The sequence below is a fragment of the Abramis brama genome (assembly GCF_963993115.1).
Source record: "Abramis brama genome assembly, chromosome: 17".
NCBI classification, from domain to species: Eukaryota; Metazoa; Chordata; class Actinopteri; order Cypriniformes; family Leuciscidae; genus Abramis; species Abramis brama.
Window position 1 is genome coordinate 4,104,323 of NC_139979.1, and position 21,396 is coordinate 4,125,718.

The window sequence follows — 21,396 nt, forward strand, 5'->3', positions numbered from 1 at the left end:
CAGGTCTCATCCAGCACCTCCACCGTCTGCCATAAAGCCCATCAAAGAGGGCGGATTCAGATCCCACACACACATCCACGCTTCCTCCAAGCCCACACTTGTGCTTTGGCTGCTATTAAAAGCTCTTTTACTGGCTTCAGCCAGGTGAAATAACTTTTTCAAGGTTATGGAAATGCGTCAGAAGCTCTCCCTCTGCCCAGTCTTATTTATCTTTCATCTTCAAAGCCTCACTTATCTCCACCTCTCCGTCCAGTGCTGTGTTCAAGCCGTTTGTTTAGTCTTCAGACTTTAAAAGTGCTGTTTTGGGTAGGGGCGCACTGACACAGATATGCAGGCCATCCTGAATAGGCTACAGCTTGTAGTTTACACCAACGCAAACGTTTTCGGGTTAAAACATGTTGTTCTAAAGATCTTCAAACCTTCAGACTCCACTAGAGACACTTTGGGAGATCAAACCCCATTCATTAATTTCTGAACGCTCTACGGGAAGTCAAAATAAAAAGCTGTTTTCTGATGTGATGTTTTCAATTGATGCATGAACAAAACTTTATTTGTAGTGCGCCTGTCATCCAGTAATCACAATAATTTGTGCTTTGTTTCTTTTGACCAGCTTTTAAATTCGGTAATTTTATTATGAAATTCAAACAGTTTTGGTGCTGTTTAAAGGGTTAGTTCACCCAAAAATGAAAATTCTGTCAGTAATTACTCACCCTCATGTTGTTCCAACCCCGTAAGACCTTTGTTCATCTTCGGAACACAAATTAAGATATTTTTGATGAAATCTGAGAGCTGTCTCTCTCCTTCATAGGCTTATTGAAACTTGCCGGCCCAGAAAAGTTAGTAAAGACATCGTTAAAATAGTCTACAGTGACTACAGTGGTTCAAACTTAAGTTTATCAAGCAACGAGAATACTTTTTGTGCGCAAAAACAAACAAAAATAACGACTATAAACATTGTCTAACTTTCTGGGCCGACAAGTTTCAATAACATAGAAGCCTATGGAGTGAGAGCTGGAGTGAGACAGCTCTCAGATTTAATCAAAAATATCTTAATTTGTGTTCAGAAGATGAACGAAAGTCTTACGGGGTTGGAACAACATGAGGGTGAGTAATTACTGACAGAATTTTCATTTTTGGGTGAACTAGCCCTTTAATGTGACATGACAGAACGCCTCAGTTCAAGTGGCGCATGAACTTTACTACTAGTTACAGCACCAAAAAAACATGAATGAACATTAGAAGGAATGTTTTAAAGATACAGTACAACTGTACAGTACAAGCTAAATGTATCATGTCTCATAGTCAGTCGCTCAGTCAGTGTAACCGCTAGTCTGTGTGTGTACTGTGTATATATATTTATACCATGGTCTGTCTGAATACTCGATTCTGATTGGCTGGAAGGTCATAACTGGCGAAAATAACCGTAATTTTTACCCTTCCGGTCAAATGTTGCACTGGAAACATCAATGGAAACAACAGCTTTAAGATATTTAAGAAAAGCCTAAGTTGTCAATGCTGGCCAATGATAATCGATTTTAATGCACTTCACGGAGGTTCTTTGCATCGTGCATTCAAATTGTTTAATGCACAGCTAGCCGTGGATTATCCCTTACATCATTATTATTATTATTATTATTATTATTTAAATATGATGAAAGGGCCTTTTGGTTTATTTTGACAGTCTTGGGTCACGAGGCTTTAGAGGCTCCTGTCAGTCCGAGTTACTGGTCCCGCTGGACAGATAATATATAATCTTAATTTGTAGCCTGCCACAATAACCTAAAAAAGTACCGTTGAATAATGTTAGAAATCAAGTTGCCTTTCCTCCCATTGTTAGCTTTTCCTCTAAAATGCGGTTCTACTCTCCCCTGCAGTTTGATTATTTCTGGAGCTCTGCGAGCCGCAGTGCCACTAATGTGGGCGAGTGATTGAGTTTCCTAGAGACTTTCTGCAGGAGGGATGAAACAATGGCTGCCCTGTGGAGGAGTCACGGCATGTGGACGGCACATTGTCATTGTCTAATACAGGGCCAACAGAGCAGAAAAAACAGGGAAAGTTAAAGTGAGAGGTTTTGGTTACTTTGCCGGGGATTTTTCCTGGGCTTTTCCCCTGTCATGATGATGTCTGATCCAGTTTTTATAGTCTTGCACCCAAATCAGTGTTATTTTAGTATCGTTCATATATTATTATAGTTTTTTATGTTTTATTGTTAATATTTTTCATTTTAGTTAATGTTTTAGTAATTTTGTTGTGTGTTTTTGTCATTTTTACTAATTCTCGTTTTTTTATATATAGTTTTCTATATAGTTTTTAATCAATTTTGTTTTATTTTTTGTTATTTTACTAAATTATTCTAGTATATAGTTATTAAATAGTTATTCTCTCTCTCTCACACACTCACTCTCTCTCTATATATATCATATACATTTTTATTTATAATTTAAATTATTTATATTTATATACAGTACCGGTCAAAAGTTTTAGATCGGTAAGATTTTTAATGTTTTTAAAAGAAGTATCTTTTGCTCACCAAAGCTGCATTTATTTGATTAAAAATACAAACAAAAAACAGTCATATTGTGAAATATTATTACAATTTAAAACAGCTGTTTTCTATGTGAATATATAGTTAAGTGTAATTTATTCCAGTGATCAAAGCTGAATTTTCAGCATCATTACTCCAGTCTTCAGTGTCACATGATCCTTCAGAAATCATTCTAATATGATGATTTGATGCTCAAGAAACATTTATGATTATTATCAATGTTGAAAACAGTTATTTACATTTTTATTTCATGATGCTAAATAGAAAGTTCAAAAGAACAGCATTTATCTGAAATCTAAAGCTTTTGCAACATTAAACACTACCCTTCAAAAGTTTGGGGTCAGTAAGAATTTTATTTTTATTTTTGGGGGAAAGAAATAAAATAAATCAATACTTTTATTCATCAAGGATGAGTTAAACTGATCAAAAGTTACAGTAAAGACATTTATAATGTTAGAAAATATTCTATTTGAAATAAATGCTGTTCTTTTGAACTTTCTATTCATCAAAGAATTTTGAAAACAAATTGTACACAACTGTTTTCAACATTGATAATAATAATTAATGTTTCTTGAGCATAAATCATCATATTAGAATGATTTCTGAAGGATCATGTGACACTGAAGACTGGAGTAATGATGCTGGAAATTCAGCTTTCATCTGAGGAATAAATTACATTTTAAAATATATTAAAATAGAAAAGTCATTTTAAATTGTCATAATATTTCACAATAATACTGTTTTTTTTTTTATTGTTTTTTATCAAATAAATGCAACCTTGGTGAGCAGAAGAGACTTCTTTTAAAAACATAAAAAATCTTACCGATCTAAAACTTTTGACCAGAAGTGTATACGTGTGTGTGTGTCTGTGTCTGTGTCTGTGTGTGTGTGTGTGTGTGTGTGTGTGTGTGTGTGTGTGTGTGTGTGTGTGTGTGTAATATTATATAATATTATATATTTTGATGTCTATTTAGTTTTATTTAGTTTTCTTTTTAAATATTTTACGAATAATATTCTTTATATTTTTAAATAATTAAAATAATAAATAAATTACACACACATATGTGCGTGTATGTATATGTAATTTATTTATAAATATATTTAATTATAAATTATTCACAAATAAATTACATATAAATTGTTTATAAATGTAATTTTATACATGGTTTAATGTTTTTTTTTTCCATTTCTATTAGTTTTATTTTTTTTATGTATATATATATTTTTTTTTAAATAATTTTTATTTCAGTTTTATTTATTTTATATATATCAAGTTAAGCTAAATTATAATGAAAAATGTTGAAACAATAAGTTTTATATTTATTGTAGTTTCCTTAGTTCAATTAATGTTTATTTTATTTCAACTAACACATTTTTTTTTAATGGTTTTAATTTTAGTTATAACTTGTGTGTGTATGTGTGTATATAACCCAGGATAACCCTAACTCAACCTCATTCATTTTCATTTTGTCCACTACCCTGCCCGTCTAACCTGAAGTTGACTGTCCCAGGTCACGGTTTTGTTAGTCTAGGAGGATAGTGTGCCTCATATCCGTATGGAAAGTCCTCCGCTCCACAGATATGATGTAGTGCTGCATTAGGGACAGGATTTTCCATCCTGCCTGTTATTGTCCAGTCAGTGACGTTACATCGACAGGTGCTTCCTGTCTCATCAGTGTCCCGTGACCTCCTGACATTCTGCTTTTTGTGTTTGGAACTGGGAACGGTGGAATTGAACCAGCGATATTCTCACTAACCAAACCAAAAACAACATGCTGACATTGTTTACTCCATCACACTGTCCACAATAATTTGCTTTAATTTGGTTTGGTTTCTATTAATCCAGAAGCTGATGATTCATGTGTCCTAAAAGTGTAATAACTGTCAATGTGTGATTTGTTGCAGGACTCGGAGTCGTTGGACCACTGTATTCAGAGCACACTATCTGCACTGTACCCTCCGTTCAGCGTGAGCGCGGTGACCGTGTTGTGGCAGCTCTTCAGCGTGGTGGAGAGACAGTACCGCGGTGACGGCCTGCGCTGTTTCATCGACTTTCTGCTGCCCGCCAAGAGAATCCTGCAGATATTAAAGGAGGAGGCCTGTGTGAGTACCCTTAGTTTCATTAGATGCATTCTGACAGAGGCATTTCAAAGGAAAAGAAAACACTGGGTGAAAAAGTAACGTAATCAGATTACTTTTTTTAAGTAACAAGTAAAGTAGCATATTACTTTTACATAGGGATGCACCGATATGAAAATTTTGGCCGATACCGATAACCGATAATTCTTTATATTTGAAAGCCGATAACCGATATATTGGCCGATAAATCGAAATCCAAATTTGTATATACTTTTTGAGAGCCTGATTACAAAAACAAAAGTTTCACCATTAAAAGCCATGTCCCAAAACACAATTTTATGAAGCCGATATCACAGCACAAAACTGATTTTTAAGCTGAAAAATGAGCATATATCGGCCGATACCGATATGGTGGCCGATGTATCGTGCATCTCTACTTTTACATTTACATTTATGCATTTGGCAGACGCTTTTATCCAAAGCGACTTACATTGCATTAAAAATGTACACATTTACATGTTTTTACTTTTAATATTTACAACAAAATATCTGAGTTACTTTTTCCAATAAGTAATGCAAGTTACTTTGTTTTCCCATGTGTTGACTGACCGCTCTCCTGTCCTCATGTTGAGAGAAATCGCGAGGCGTTGTGTGCACTGTGTGAACATTTGTAGTTCTAGACTAAATGTGAGCATGCATTTACTCATCTCATTTACTCATTGCACAAAAACAGATTCAGTATTCCTCAAAATGAATAAAAACAGTAAAATGCAAACTCAAAATATTACGCAAACTTGGAATAATTAAATATGTTAAATAATAAAAAAGATACTTAATGTATTTAATCTCACTTTATTAACCAATATCTTTGCTGCTGACCTTCGATGATCAAATTCATCCAACCATTTGGTGTGAAATGGCCTTTACATTTGCCAAAAAAAAATTAATTAAAAAACATACAAGCAAGCCCAATAGAGGTGAGGAAAAAGTAACATAACACTTTATTTTCCATAAAAAAGTAACACAATTAAATATAACATTTTAGAGATTTTAAAAGTAACTTTCCAGTTGCCTGCTAATACATAATATTTTTAATTTTTAATAAGAAACCTAAATATACAGAGCTACTTAGGGGATATTCACACAGTATTTGCTTTATTTATATATACAGTATATATTAACAATGTATGTGTATATGTATATATGTGTGTGTATATATTTGAAGTGGATCAAAAAAGTTCATCAAAGTGTCCTAAGACAAGAACGATCCACTTTTGATCCACTTCAAATGTTGACTACTGTGTATATATTTATACACACACACACACACACACATTAACATGCATACATTAACAAATTATTACAATATGTTACAGTATTTTATTATTATAGTTTTTATTTTTATTTTATTTTTATTGGACCTGCATAGAAATTTGCCATGCATCATGCATTCTTTAAACTCGATTTTGTGCATTAGCTGGCTAGTCGTCATTCATGCGCTGATTATTTTACTGCTGACAGTCTCCGCTACAGATGCTGTTGTTGAAATCAGTCGCGCTGCAGCTAAACATGTTCAATCCATTTAAATTCTCTCAGAGAGAAATACTGCAAGGGTGGGAACATGAGAGGGAGGATGAATGCTTCAGGCTGAAAGAGGGTCCAGTATTACTGTGAAAAGCAGCCCAAACAGAGAGTGTTGTGAGTTGACCGGGGTGAACTTGGCAAAGAGGATCAGGCTGAAATGAAAGACTTGCTCAGGGAGGCTTTGTATTTCTGCAGGTTAGCGCTGTGTGAGCACATACCTGAAACCTTATGCTCCTGTATTAATTATCAAGGGCACTCAGCATTCTCATTTAACTCTGGCATGATCTTTGAGGGAGTCATTTTATGTTCTAGAATAGTCATCGTTTTTGCAGTTCTGTTGGGTTATGCACGAATTTGACTTTTCGATATTTTCTAATTGCATTGTTTTAGTTCATTGCATTTTTGTATTTAATGATTGCACACTGCACTGAAAATGGTTGCTTATGCATGCATGTAAAGCAGTATTGTATCTGATGAATTTGTTCTTTTTATTTTGCACAGCTGCGATTCAAAGGCCTGTTGCTGTACCACGAGGGATGGCCGCTCTGTTTACATGAGAAGGTTGTTCTGCAACTCGCACCACTGCATAAAGTACGTCTACGCCAGGGAGATTTCTACCTGCAGGTGGTTCCTTTAGGCCGCAAGGCTGCCAAACTGGTCATAAAATGCCTGTCAGGGAGCGGGCAAGCCATCGCAGAGATCCCTGTGGCCGAGAGCATGTACGGCAGCGTTTTTACTCCGGACTTCCTGCAGAATGTAACGCGTGAACGCAACTTGCAGCCTCTCCAGAACTGCCTCCTCAGTACCGGCTCCGTGGTTTACCGCACACCCTGGAAGAACGTGGTGAATCCTTTGTTTGTGACCAGCACCGCTGACGCCATCATGCAGGCGCGGAGCGGTGGAGCGACCCTGCGCGGTCAGCTAAGCACATGCAGCACGCACGGATCCACGGGAACACTCAGTTCACGAGACTCTCTGGGCGGTGAGTCCACCGTGTCGGAGCCCGTTCTCAGTCGCAGCCTTACGGATATGGGCATCGGCTCCCTGCGCTCAGAGGATTCGCCCTTGCAGAAGAGTCCCAGCACGGATCAGGGATGCATTCGAGGTAGAATCGGACACAAAATGCTCTCGTTCAGCACGGACCTTAGCAATCCCGGCCTTCGCAAGCGTCACCCTAGAGACTCGACAACCTTCGAGTCACGCCGGCTTTTCCGCAAGTCCTACATGGAGGCTCTGCAGAACCCAATGAACCTCGGCTCCAGCTCTGAGTCCATTCTGGAGGAGGGAACGGAGTCGACTCCTGGCTCCGTCTCAAAGGAGCCGATCCCACGGAGGATCTGTGCCCGTGGATGGTTGGGAGGAGATGAATCGCGCAACGGTTCTCCCGCCATAAATCCATCCAAGAACACCGAGCTCAGTCCGGACGAGAGACGCTCCAAATCTCTCGAACGTACCCAAAAGGCCTTGCAGGTTAAAGGTCACCGGGCGCGCTCATCCTCCGGCGGCTCTGGCAGCGGCCTTCCCAAGAAACTTATGAATGGCTATGCTTTCCGTTTCGGAAAACTGGACTTGGAGGCGGCCTTTCCTGGCATTGAGAAACGGAGCAACAAAGAGTGCTCAGGTAAAAATTTATTGTCAACTCTTTTATAAAAAATGTCCTAACTAGTGGTCAACCAATATATCACCAAGGCCGATATTTGGCAATTTTTAATCATCTGCATAAACGTTTTCAGCCCATAAGTTTCAAAAGCGGTCGACTTTTAACTTGATACTGCTGAGAACCCATTGTGTGAGCACAGACGCACACCTAGATAACAAAAAAAGTGTTTAAAATGTTTTGCTAATGTTTGCATTAAGTAATGAGATGTTCTCTGAACTTTCAAAACATCCAGTTTTTAAAAAAATCTTTTTTTTTTCTTTTTTTTTTGGTTATGCAAACATGCGATTTATAATTTTGCAAACATTATGGGAACATTACTTTTTTAATGTTCTCTGAACATTCTGAAAAAGAGTAGTAGCATTTAAAAACGTTAAACAAATGTTTCAGAAAAAGACGTTCCATGACCCATCTATAAATAATGTTTTTATGTTAACATGTTGAGAACATTATTAAAGACCACTTAACTGGAAGAACTTTTGTTCATAACTTTGAGAGAACCTTAACAGAACAAGTTGTACCAAACATGTTTCCTGTAAGCTAGACTGCCAATTCATCGGTCTTCAATAGTTTACCTTCTTTATTTAACAGTTCTGTCTAATATTTGAAAGGCAAATGCTCTAATACTTTATTCATATACTGTCTGGTTTCAGCAAATATGTATCTTAAAGGAATCGTTCACCCAAAAATATATAAATTACTCATCCTCACGTTGATCCAAACCCGTAAGCGTCAGTGGTAGTTGCGTAGCTGTCATTGAATGGACAGAAAGCTCTCAGATTTCATCAAAAAGATCTTCATTTGTGTTCTGAAGATGAACGAAAGTCTTACGGTTTGGAAGGACATGCGGGGGAATAATTAATGGCCGAATTTTTTTTGGTGAACTATCCCTTTAAACACTTGCAGAGAAAGCCCCGTCTGCACTCTTCTGATTTGCGATTGATTTTGCTGCATCATGTTTGTAAAGACAGATTGTCTGTCGCTGGAATCTAATTGGCATTGCGTTTAGTGTGCAGAGCGCCTTGTTTGTGCTAGTATGAACTCTTCTTTCTTCAGTGCTGTGTGCTCATCCCGACAAGCTTCCCTTATCAAATCATGTCGCCTGAGGCCTTGAAAGCTTCTGGTTCCAGACAGTTGTTCTGTTGTGCTCCGGTGTGTAATTATCAGTTTATGCAGGACCGTCAACAAGCTCATCTGAGAGCAGATTATCGGAGGAGACAGCTTGTCATTCCTTCCACTTGATTTTATGGCTTGCGACTGGCTGCATGTGAGGACTAATAGCGCGTGTGTTTTGGAATGTTTCGGCGGCCCTGCCCTGTAAGAGAGGCTTGCTTGTCTTTCTGACGTGTTTGCTGTAATGTGCGGCCATGATGGACCCCAAAGGCACGATACTGCACTGAAGGCTTTACACTGCTTTATTTAGCTCTTCCTGCTATTGAGTGTTTCAAAGAAAGAGTGTTTTGCCCTCCGTCTCGTGCTTCAGGCCAGGAGTGTTTTTGGGGTCTATCCGCAGGAAATTCCAAACTGTTCGGCATTCTTAAGATTTTGGATTACTTCGTGTCAAAGGGTTACACCGACTGTCCACAAGAAGATGCAGTTATGAGCAAAAACCCTATATTTTCATTTTTAGCTAGGTTTTTGTCCTAACTCAATGTGCCAAGTGGCATATATATATATATATATATATATATATATATATATATATATATATATATATATATAAATAAATATATATATACACATACAGTATAGTCAACATTTGAAGTGGATCAAAACCTTTCATTAAAGTTATACATGAATTTTGAACAATATCCATTCTTGTCTCAGAACAACTTTGATGAACTTTTTTGATCCACTTTTGTATATATATATATATTAATACTTATATTTTATTATATAAAATAACATATTATAGTTGTATTAAATATTGTTTTTATAATAATAATAATAATAATAATGCATTTTATTTAAAAGCGCCTTTCATGACACCCAAGGTCACCTTACAAGCAAAAATAATACAAAAGTAAGTAACAATAAACAAGACAACACACACGCATGTTACAAATACATTCAAATACAAGCTCAATAAAGAACAGGTCATAAAAAGGTGAGACTTGAGATCATAATAAGCGAATAAGTTAATCGTTTAATTATTGTTATTATTAAATTATTATTTTTGATTGGCTAATCTGTCCATCTCTAAATGGCTAACCATCAGACGATTAGTCAGCCTCTAATATGGTCTCTAACTGCTTTGCCAAGCCCTTTTGTTTTTAGTGTAAGGATGAAATATGACTTGTCACATCAAGTCTGGTTAGAAAGTGGCTTTCGAAGTGAGTTGAATCTCTATGGCTCTCACACACAGAGTGATTTAGGTAAATTCCTATCTGGGAATCTGCAGAGTCCCTCTGTTCTCTGGCTCTCTTTCCCACACATGAAAATCCGAGCCATTGAGTCTGGGCATGAAGCCACAGCGGATCCGATGACCACCTGAGGGAGGATCTCTGTGCCGCTTACCTGCGCTGATGTGAAGCTCACATCCAGATGGCTCGCTCCGTCATAATGGGAAGCATTGTGTCCCGTTGGGCTCGTGGAGATGCTGAAGAGAGGCTTAAAGAGTGAAGCCCATCTCTACGTAATATCTGTTCTGTTACAAAGCCCGAGCGAAGCAAGGGTCAGCTCAGACTCCCAATGACTTTGAGGCTGGATCAGATTACGGGTGATGTGGTTTGGGATTCCATTAGGTCTCTTGCAATTATAACCTGGTTCCCATGATACCACAGAGAGACGTATGCAAAGTCAACCAAATGTTGTTGGCACAGCAGCTTTTGAACAGTGTTGGTTAGTGAATAACTAAAAGCAACGACACTACTAACTTGTTTTAGCTTTCCCCGCAACAACCTACATATTCCAACTTGAAGCGGTGCACAACTTTACAACCGAGCAAACTAAAGAAACTCATATGTAGCATTGGAAATCCTGATTCATTCCAGTGAATCAGTTCATTCAGATGATTCATACAAATGAACTGATTCAACAAAGTGTATTTGCAACACATTTTGCACAGAAATTGCTAGTAGATTTCACAAATTTGAAGAAAGACTGAAATCGTATTTTCTTTTAAAACCTACTCCAATAATCTTTGTTTTATTTACAATTCCAAATATTGTAAAGAAAAAAAAAGAAAAATAGTTAACAGTGTAATGTTTAGTTTAATGCTGCTTATCAAGTTTTCAGATGAGAAGATTTCAGATTTCATCGATTTTTTTTCTTCTTTTTATCGAATTTTGATCCTGTTTATCATATTTATATTGTAAAAGTAAAACAAACAAAAAATAAGCTCTTTACCTGAAGCCTTTAAATGCATTATACAAAAAATCATAATGGACTTTGCAATGCATCATATATTTTCATTAAAGTTAAAATGCATTATAATTTTTGCAGATTCCTTGTTACACATCAAATTGGTTTGTTCATCTTGTGTTTTAATGCATTATACTTTCTAAAGGTGTAAAAATGAAGTATTATAATGTATTATAACTGTGGTTACAATTATATTTAGAAAAGTTTTATATTGCACTATGCAGGTTTTCAAGTAAAGTGTTAAAAAATAATAATATTATATATTGCATATTAAATAATCTGTAGCTTCAATGTAGTTATATATCTCTCTTTCACAGTTGCTTCACCAACAGTGTTTGCAGTGTTTGTCTGTGTTCTGTGCGAGAGGTTTCAGTGTCCATTTCAAGCTTCCTCTGCTTGTTGAGGAAGTGCATCACAAAAGGACTCAGATTCACACAGGAAATGAAGTCATCAAAAAGACAATAGTGGAGGAGGAGGAAGTTTAAAACTTCAAAAATATAACTTGACGTTGTTTATTTGTAAGTGCATGAGATGTGCTTATACTGTATGTAGGCTACTGAAATTGCACAAATTTGTCCTCGAAATTCACTAAACTGTCACTAAAAGATCTTTATTTGCTCAAGTTCAGGCTTATTTTTCTCAAACTATAGGAGTTCTAAAGGGTTTATTTATGTTTATTAATTAATTATTATTTATTTGTTTATTTATTCTAATGTATTATTTATGTAAAAAGCATTATATAGTGATCTTTCTTTAATGCATTCATATTTTTTTTTCAAGATTTACGCATTTCAATTAATAGCATTACGTAACATTCCATTAAATTGAATTGAAAAATCCTTACATAATACTCATAATATAAATTAAGAATTTTTAATGAGTTAAAAAAAAAAACTAGAAAAAAACTTTTAAAAAAACTAGAGCTTAATAAAACATTTTGTATGAATTTTAAACTTAAATTTAAACATTTTCATTTTATATAGGAATCACATAAACCATACGGTCCATTCCCTTGTTCCATTAAGATTCATAAAAAAATAAGTATTAAGCTCTATTTGTTTTACTCATTTAAAATTCTATTCTATTTAAATTTCCTATTTCATAATATGAATAATATGTAAGGATTATTCGATTCAATTTGATGGATTTTTTACTATTAATTGAAATGCGTAAATCTTGAAAAAGGCTTCTTTTTTTGAGTGTGGGTTGATATTCAAAAGTTCTTCTCTCAGTGCCATAAAATGTTATATTAACATATAAATATTATATTAATTCTAGCTCAGTGTATTAAGGGTGTTTAGTTACTCTAAACATCAATGTAATTTTTTATTTGGATAATTTAAGCTTTGAAAGAAGAAAGTTAATATGTAGCTTTTCTTAGAGTTGTCTGTGGCGTGTGTTCAGCCGCAGCCCTTTCCTCTCAGGATGAGTGTGTGTTGAGCAGTGTTGTGTTGTGTTGTTTGGGTTGCTGTGTTTGGAAGAAACAGCCCGAGGGCTTGGACTCTGGAGAAAGTTCACAAACATCTGCTTCAGCTGGGAATGTCAGCCACAGCATTCCTCAAACCGGAGCTGTGTGTGTTACCGTCATCAGACGTGTGTGTTTGTGTGTCTGCCTCACACACCTGGTGTCGGTCGTGACTCAACATTGACTCACTGTATAGTTTTTGTCACACCTCTTCCAACCATCAGACAGTCTATTCACTATATGCACTGTATTGTGCAAATCTGTGGGCTAAATTTGTTGGCAAATGAACTGATTGTTTGCGACTCTGCCATTTAAATGTATTTTTGATTCGTTTTAAGCTCATCATTGTGTTTTTGAAGTTTGGTTTCAGTAAGATTTTTTTTATTCAGCAAAGATGCATTAAATTCATCAAAGATTCCTGAAGATGTTTTCCACCAAAAATCAAAGCAGCTCAACTGTTTTCAACATTGATAATAATAAGAAATGCTAACAGCACATTAGAATGACTTCTGAAGGATCATGTGACACTGAAGACTGGAGTAATGATGCTGAAAATTCAGCTTTGATCACAGGAATAAATTACATTTTACAATATAGTCAAATAGAAAGCAGCTATTTTAAACTGTAATAATATTTCACTGTTTTTACTGTATTTTTGATGAAATAAATGTGCCTTGGTGTGCAGAAACGACCTTTAAACAGTAGTGTATCTTGCTTTAGTTTCTTAAAATGCTTAAAATCATTTACATTAATGCATCCATTTAGCCAAAGCAATTTACTTTGCATTCAAAATATACATTTAATCAGTTTATGCATTCTCTGCAACTGTTTGAGCTAGTTTTGAATCAATGCATTTTAAACGATTCACAAAAAATGAATTGAACTGAGCAACTTTAAATCAGTTTTTGCTGCTGAAGTTTAAAAATAAAATGTGCCAATATATACCAATATTCACAATGTTGCTTAATTTTAAATCACAATCATCATATTCAGTGGATATTTAGTGCATGTTCAGGATATCCCACGATAATGAGATGACGCTCTCTGATCTGTTCAGGTCTCTCTGATGATGGTCTGCGCTCAGGTCCCAGAAGGAACAGTAACAGCGGAGATGAGTGTGTTTCTCCCAAACCCTCCATCAGACCCGCGGTTTCTCCTGTCCCGTCCACGACGCCCCCTGCTGTCTGTTTCCCGCCGCTGCCCTCACTCATGACCCAGCTCAACCAGGAGCTCTTGACCTCTGGTGCGATAACGCTACCTGGTACGTCTATCAGCTGAAACAGAAACAGATGCTTAAAACTAATATATATATATATATTTTATATATTTATATACAGTATATATACACACACAAATTAATGCATTTTTAATGTATATCGCAAAATGAACAGTAGGAATGCATGATTAATCAAAATCAGTGTTATTTTAGTATCATTGATATACTATTATAGTTTCTGTTAGTATTTTGAATTTGATTTTATTCATTTTTTTAAAAGTTTTAGTTTATTTAGTTTTAGTTATTTTAGTTCTTTGACTTGAACTAAATAAAAATGAGAAACGTTGACTTGGCAACTAGCTGAAATAAAATACTTTTAAAAAATATTTTATTTCAGTTAGTGTTTATTTTATTTCAGGTAATGCATTTTTTATGTTTTTTTAGTTTTAGTTAACAATAATAATAACCCTTATTAAAATAAAACAGAAATCACTATATGTCTTCAAAAATCTATGGCTAATAAAAGCTTGAAAATTAAGAAGTAAAGCTCATTTGAAAATAAATAAATTGTAGTATATTAGTATTGTATTTTACTGTAAAATTATAATTGTCGTTATTATATTATTTTTCTTAAATACTAGGTTTTACAATAGTAATATTTCTTATTTTATTTAACATTTTTATTTAGTAATTATGATCATAATTAAAAAAATATATTATTATTTGTAACAAAGTTAAAGCCATAACATACTATGGTATTTTTGTGCATTAGTACAGTAAAAAAAAAAAAGACATACAGCACCTTTAAGTCCCAGGCCTGGCCTTATCTCTGCCGTCACTCCTCCTGGAGCTCCTCCGTGAGACTCGAGACCGGTGTGTCGCACAGGTGTCACTAAAGTCCCCGTGAACCAGAAGTTGCAGCCGACTTTACTTCAGAGTTATGACATATTTCCATACAGACATATTGGGTTTACTTTAGCGCAGCTCCTCTCCATCCCTCGCTCATAGCAGACTGACGGTCGGAGGGAAGTTGTTAAAGGATATTCAACTATTCAAACTGACGTCATCAGAGAAGGAACGCCGTTCTAGAGCGGAAGCAAATGTTCAGATTAAATCTTTAAAAATTTTCTGTGTATTAACTTGCACCGATTAACTGTTCACCACAAGACTAATAATGTGCGCTTACAAAGTAAATAGGGTCAATTTTGATTTCATGATGACTTTAACATTCTGCTCCCACAGCTCTCGGCCCCGCCCCGCTTATTACCGCGTTATTATTTTACAGTCATTTTGATATAATTGCAACATTTTTGGCCAGCCCTACAAACAAGCACAGCAAACCTGGAACTTTTTTCAATGCATTTTAAATTGCAATTGCAAATTTTATCAGAAAAAAACAACAACAAAAAAATCCCAGAGGAATTCTCCCCCAAAGGGTTCAGGCCTAGTGAAGAGTGCAGTGTGATTTCTCGGGTTACTCATCTGACCTCTGCTCCAGGTAACCAAGACCGCAGTGGGAGAGCAGTGCTGCAGGTGTGCACCAGGAACCAGGTGTGGACAGATGCGCGTCGCACCACAAACCAGATCACCGAGCTGCTCTGCTACTACTGCAACAGACTGCGGTGAGAAACGCCTCACACACACGCTGGGGTCTCACTGCCTGTGTTTCCATCTCTGTGGCGGCACGAGTGGGGACGCCGTTTACTGAATCAACATGGAAATGATTCGCTCGAGGCAGTTGTGTCACAGGCTTTTATTTGCCAGACAAATGTGTTGCGCTAAGTATCTTGAGTTTTTTTTTCTTTCTTTCAGGAGGGAGAAGCGAGATCTGGGTTTGACGGTTCTCGTAGACGCTCGCAGACAACAGGCCACGTCCACACTGATCTCAGCCCTGTCTCAGTTTCAGGTGAGACGAAGCGCAGATCAGCTGTGAATGCCACGTCTCAAGCTCTCGCTATTTCACCCTGTTTTTTAACGCCTGACATATAAAATAATGCTAACACTTTACAATGTTTTCATTATTCAACATTAGTTAACTATATTAGTTACCATGAAATAATTATGAACTGCATTTATTAATCTTTGTTAATGTTAATTTCAAAATTTACTACATTATTAACATCAAAAGTTGTATTTGTAAACATTAATTAATGCACTGTGAACTAACATGAACAAACAATGAACGGCAGAATTTTTACTAACTAACGTTAACAAAGATTAATATATACTGTTACAAATGTGTTGCTCATGGTTAGTTAATACATTAACTAATGTTGACAAATGAAACCTTATTAAAATGTTACCAAAATAGTCAAAATGTTACCAAAATGGAACATTTATTTAGACTAAATATGTATTTTTTTAAATCTAAAAGTAATGTGCATATGTGTTTTATGTTTTGTATCATATTTGATAAATCATTTGATAAGTAAAACGCACCTCAATTTTATTCAAAGGCTCAAACTGAGCAAAAATATGCAATTTTGTGCAGATGCTGATTTTAAAATGGCCAGAAAATAAGATGCAATTCTGATAGCTTGTAATGTAAATCAATGAGATCTTTATATAGCAGACGACTTGCATAATCTCTATATCTCCCATTCATTTGTCTCAGTAAGATGATATTTAAATTCGTAGTTTTTATGATCAAAGCTCTGTAGTTTCAAAACATATAATGATGATTGACAGATGATCAAATAAACCTTCCTCAAAAGCCAGATGGATCATATTTGATACTCACATTTTAACAAGATGTTTCTAAAACGTGATGGATAGTCGAGTTGCAAGACCTTATTATTTGTCACACATTTGATGTAAGCAAGAAACATAGCAAGTATGCAGGCAAACGGCAACAGTTTCAACCTCATGTCGACACATTTTGAGATGTGTGAATTGCATAGCTCAAAGCATCTGTGGTCACGTTTAACTTTTTAAATGTGTAACATTTTTTCAGAGTGCTGATTGTCATATTCTGTATATCAGCTCTGTATATCTCTGTATATCAGCTCTGTATATCTCTGTATATCAGCTGTTGCCTGCTTCACGCCAAACATCGAAAGCAAAGCCTGTCCTCAGGGACTGAGACGAGGCCTGTATTAGCTTGTCTCCTTTAAACCCACTCTCAGATCAGTCCCAACATGCAAACAAACACAGGCAAAATATGAGAGAAGAGCACCGAATGACTTAAATAATATCCCTATTAGCACTATTATGTGCAATAAATTATCTTAACAGTTTAGTCTTTGTAATTATCCATGTTTTTTATATATATATTTTTGTTGTTGTTTGATTTTTTGTTTTGTTTTTTAATGTCTGTACAATTATGATATAAACCAGGGTTTGTGAGGGAACTACAAGGGGTTCAAATAATTAATTAAATCATAAAAATGTAAAAAATAATAATAAAAAATAAAAAAATCTAAATAAAAGATTAAAAAAAGATTAAATGTTTTATTTGCTTATGCACATTAATTGACATTAGAGAACTGTGGACATGTTGTTAAATTAATGAAATATTAACTAGGGGTTAATATTAGCATGGGGGATCAGCTGACAAAAAAAGTTTGGAAATCCCTGATTTAAGGCCCGTTCACACCAAGGACGATAACTACAGCGATAACGGTAAACGATAGTTTAAAAAAATAGCTTTTTAGCTGTTTAGCCTTTTGTTTTTTAAATTATTATTTCTGTTTTTAATTTTAATTTTGGATTTATTCATATTCTTTGATTTCTTCTCTCCACCAGACTTCTATACCCAATGCACTTTACTCAGTTTTGTTTCTCGTGGACAAAGATGCGGCAGTGAAAGTCGAGAGAGACGTCACGGTTCCAGTGAGTAAATGACTGTGTGTTGTTCTGTCGGTTTGATCTCAGTCTGTGTAAAAGTGTGTTTATTCTAACTGCTCTGCTCTGTTGTTGTGCAGTTTGAAGTCCTGACATCTCTGAAAGCTCTACAGAAGCACATTGACTCGTCTCAGCTCACCAGAGACTTTGATGGCACATTCCCATACGACCACAGCCACTACATTCACTTCAGACAGGTGCAATTGTTGCTCAATCCAAATCCTTTGTCTTAATATATGTATGATATATATATATATATATATATTGTAAATTAATTATTTCTTGAATATTTATATATATTATAATATTTAAGTTAAAAAAATTGAAAGACACATTTGCATGTTTATGGTTTTTTAATATCAGTTAATGGTCATGTGACTTGGAAGTAAACAATTTTTTCCTCACCGTTTTATTTTTTATTTAAAAAATCATTTATATTTTGCATTTTTATGATTTTATTAATAATTAACTTTTTAATCAACATTTTGGTACACCCTGAGGAACAGAAACATTGAGCTATCTCAAAGAAGAAAATACACTTAAATGCATAAAAATGATGTTGAAGTTTGTTTGTTTGTTTGTTTCCCTCCTGGCAGAAAATCGAACCGTTTGCGACAAGCTGCAGCGCCGCGATCTCTTCCCTTCAGAGCTCCATCGAGACACTAAACAACATCGGCAATCTGGAGACGTCTGAGGTAATTCTGTCAAAATCTTTGATTTTATGGTCATTCTCTGGGAAATACTGTATCGTTAAAGGGGTAGTTCACCCAAAAATGAAAATTCTGTCATTATTTACTCACCCTCATGTCGTTCCAAACCTGTATGAGTTTCTGTCTTCTGCTGAACACAAAAGAAGATATTTTGAAAGTTTATGGACCCCATTGACTTCCATAGTATTTTTGTCCATCAACAGTTTGGTTACCGACATTCTTCAAATTATCTTCTTTAGAAAGTTCTGCAGTAACCAAAAGGGAAAAAGGTCAGTTGAACATTAAGAGTTGAACATTGTGTTATAGGAGGTGTCAGAGATCCTCAGCCAGCAGAAGAAGCTCATGAAGAGTATTCTGGATGACACTAAACTGAACCGCCTGCGGCTGGAGGGCGGCACGTTCCTGGCGCGGATCAGGAAAGAGGAGATGTGTGAAAACGAGAACTACAGGTACTGACTTTATTAGAGGACTGATAGATGATTATATACTGAGAATTGGCAGTCAAGATAAAATGTCCATTAATTATTTTCCAAGACATCACCAGTGAATTTGAAACTAATAGATATCACAATACTTCCCCAGTTACTCGATAACAGTGTATTAAGACATTGGTTTTTTTTTACAATGTTTAACATTTTTACAATATTATGCTTAAATATACATTAATTTGCATACATTTCCAGAAAATAAATCTGAACATTTGTTCGACATATTAGAGTTAAAATACATCTTCACCTTCATGTTTTTAGAAATAAAATGTTGTATTAATCAGGCGAATTATGTATTTCTGTAAATCATTTCAGAATATAGATAGGAATAAAACTGTAAAGTTTGGTGTATGTAAAGCTGCTGGAGTGGAGCAAAATAGACCAACACCTCATAATTGAACAATGCATGAAAAAAAAATGAAAAAAGAAAAATGAAAAAAGTTTTGCCTGTAAAAAAATGTCCACATAAAGAATAGTAGATTTTTTACATTTACATGCATTTGGCAGACGCTTTTATCCAAAGCGACTTACATTGCATTTCAAGGTACACATTTACATTCTTATCAGTTCTTTAAAAAAATAACTGATAGCCCTAGAAAAAGTTATTTTACTATGTGAATCCACTGATTTCAATGGGACAGTACAACACAAGGATGCAGAAGAAATAAAGTGATGCTCCATCATGCAACCATTAAAGTTTTAACTTTTGTTGCATGAATAGGAGCCATCAAAACAAAATGTACATTTACTTGATGTATTTTTACTAAATTAAAGTTGATAAAAGCACTAATGTGATGTAGTGTTTCTCATCTATCTGACTCAAGAACTACTGCCGTCGGATCACTGCTATATTTCCAATACGTTTTATTTGTTATACCTTATGCTTTTCAGCAAAAGACATCAGAAATCCCTTTATGAAACTCTCGGCAGTCAGTTCTCAGCATGTCTGAAAGACTGTTCTCAGTTCAGTGATTGATTGAGTTGGCATAAACCGGCATCATAGGATCATATACTCCTGGATATTGGCTCATTTTGAGTCAGAGTGACTATCAGATACATCCGAAATGAGTTTTGATTGAGTAACTTGTAGATCTTTGCTGAGCAACAAACTTTTTCAACCATCTCAATTTGTTCGCTCTGTTTCACTAAGTTTAACCTCATGTTGTGTCGTGTGCAGAGACGCTGTGGATATGGTCAGTGCGCTGTATAACCAGGTGGATGAAGAGGTCCACAAACTCGTCATTCTGTCTAATAAATCACTGCAACAGCTGGAGACGCTACTGGAGCTGCGCACGTTACAGGAGCGACACGAGGAGGTGAAATATACAGTGCTTTATTATGGTAACACTTTAGTTTGAGGGCCAGTTCTCACTATTAACTAGCTGCTTATTAGCTTGCATATTACTAGCATACTGGCTGTTTATTAGTACTTATAAAGAATGTATTAATGCCTTATTCTGGATCACCATATTCTACATTCCTTAATCCTACTCCACACCTAAACTTAACAACCTTACTAACTATTAATAAGCAGTAAATTAGGAGTTTATTGCGGCGAAAGTCGTAGTTTATAGTGAATATGTCTTCCCCCAAACTAAAGTGTGACCTGATTTGTTAAATCCACAAATGCAGTGATGCACATTGATGAGCGTTATATTCTGCATGTATTTTTCTCAGAAATTTTCTCTTTAGGCATATTTGAAGAGTTGAATGTGATAAAAATAATAATAAAATAAGGCATTGTGGATCATGCAATCAAATCACTCAGGGTTTTGTGTTTTTATATCTCTGTTTTTAACACTAACAACATCCAACATTAACTAATAATAGGGCAGCTCATTAAAATATGTTAGCATTGAAAATTAGGTTGTCTATGGTGTAAATGAATGAATGAATTTTCTGTTATTGTTTTATTCAAATAATAATGGATGATTGGGGAAGACTATGGGATGATCATGTTGTTCTGTATCTCTCCTCAGGTGAAGAGGTGGTTTTATGTGGAGAGTGAGAAACATTTGGCTCCTTTGGACTCCTACAGTCTCTCTCTGAGCTCCATTCAGGACATGAGACAAAGTCTGGCACAGTTCATAGAGGAGTCCACAGTAAGTGTCCATGTAGTTTCAAATGCCGAAAGAAAAAAGGAGCTGGCATGTTACTGTCCCAGGACGCTCAAGAAAAGGCTTCAGTCAGATTTCATTCTCAACAACAACCAGTTTGACCTTCTCCTGTGCCACTGGACCACTTTTACTGAAGTGACACAAGACACAATCCTGACAATTAAAGTTTGCAGGGAAACCGACACCATGCACTACTCTTTTAGATACAGGAATTCCATTAATTATGAAGTAATTAAATAATAAAGCATTTGCTGCATCAAAAATCGCATACTATTTTAGTAGGTACTACATCTGAATTTGAACGTACTTTACGGCCATTAAAAACGTAT

General features: G+C 35.5%; 1 protein-coding gene across 7 annotated transcripts in view; it reads left to right on the forward strand.

Annotated features, from left to right (window-relative positions):
- The window catches only part of plekhg4b (pleckstrin homology domain containing, family G (with RhoGef domain) member 4B), a 68,591-nt gene that overhangs the window by 27,136 nt on the left and 20,059 nt on the right, over window positions 1-21,396 (forward strand). For all 7 annotated transcript variants that reach the window (XM_084089279.1, XM_084089280.1, XM_084089283.1 and 4 more), the window contains 11 exons: window positions 4,451-4,648; window positions 6,710-7,829; window positions 13,751-13,954; window positions 15,408-15,531; window positions 15,722-15,815; window positions 17,654-17,740; window positions 17,833-17,949; window positions 18,349-18,447; window positions 18,769-18,911; window positions 20,128-20,266; window positions 20,930-21,052. In XM_084089279.1, the coding sequence (XP_083945405.1) occupies window positions 4,451-4,648; window positions 6,710-7,829; window positions 13,751-13,954; window positions 15,408-15,531; window positions 15,722-15,815; window positions 17,654-17,740; window positions 17,833-17,949; window positions 18,349-18,447; window positions 18,769-18,911; window positions 20,128-20,266; window positions 20,930-21,052 (2,448 nt within the window). The remainder of the gene's footprint in view (window positions 1-4,450; window positions 4,649-6,709; window positions 7,830-13,750; window positions 13,955-15,407; window positions 15,532-15,721; window positions 15,816-17,653; window positions 17,741-17,832; window positions 17,950-18,348; window positions 18,448-18,768; window positions 18,912-20,127; window positions 20,267-20,929; window positions 21,053-21,396) is intronic.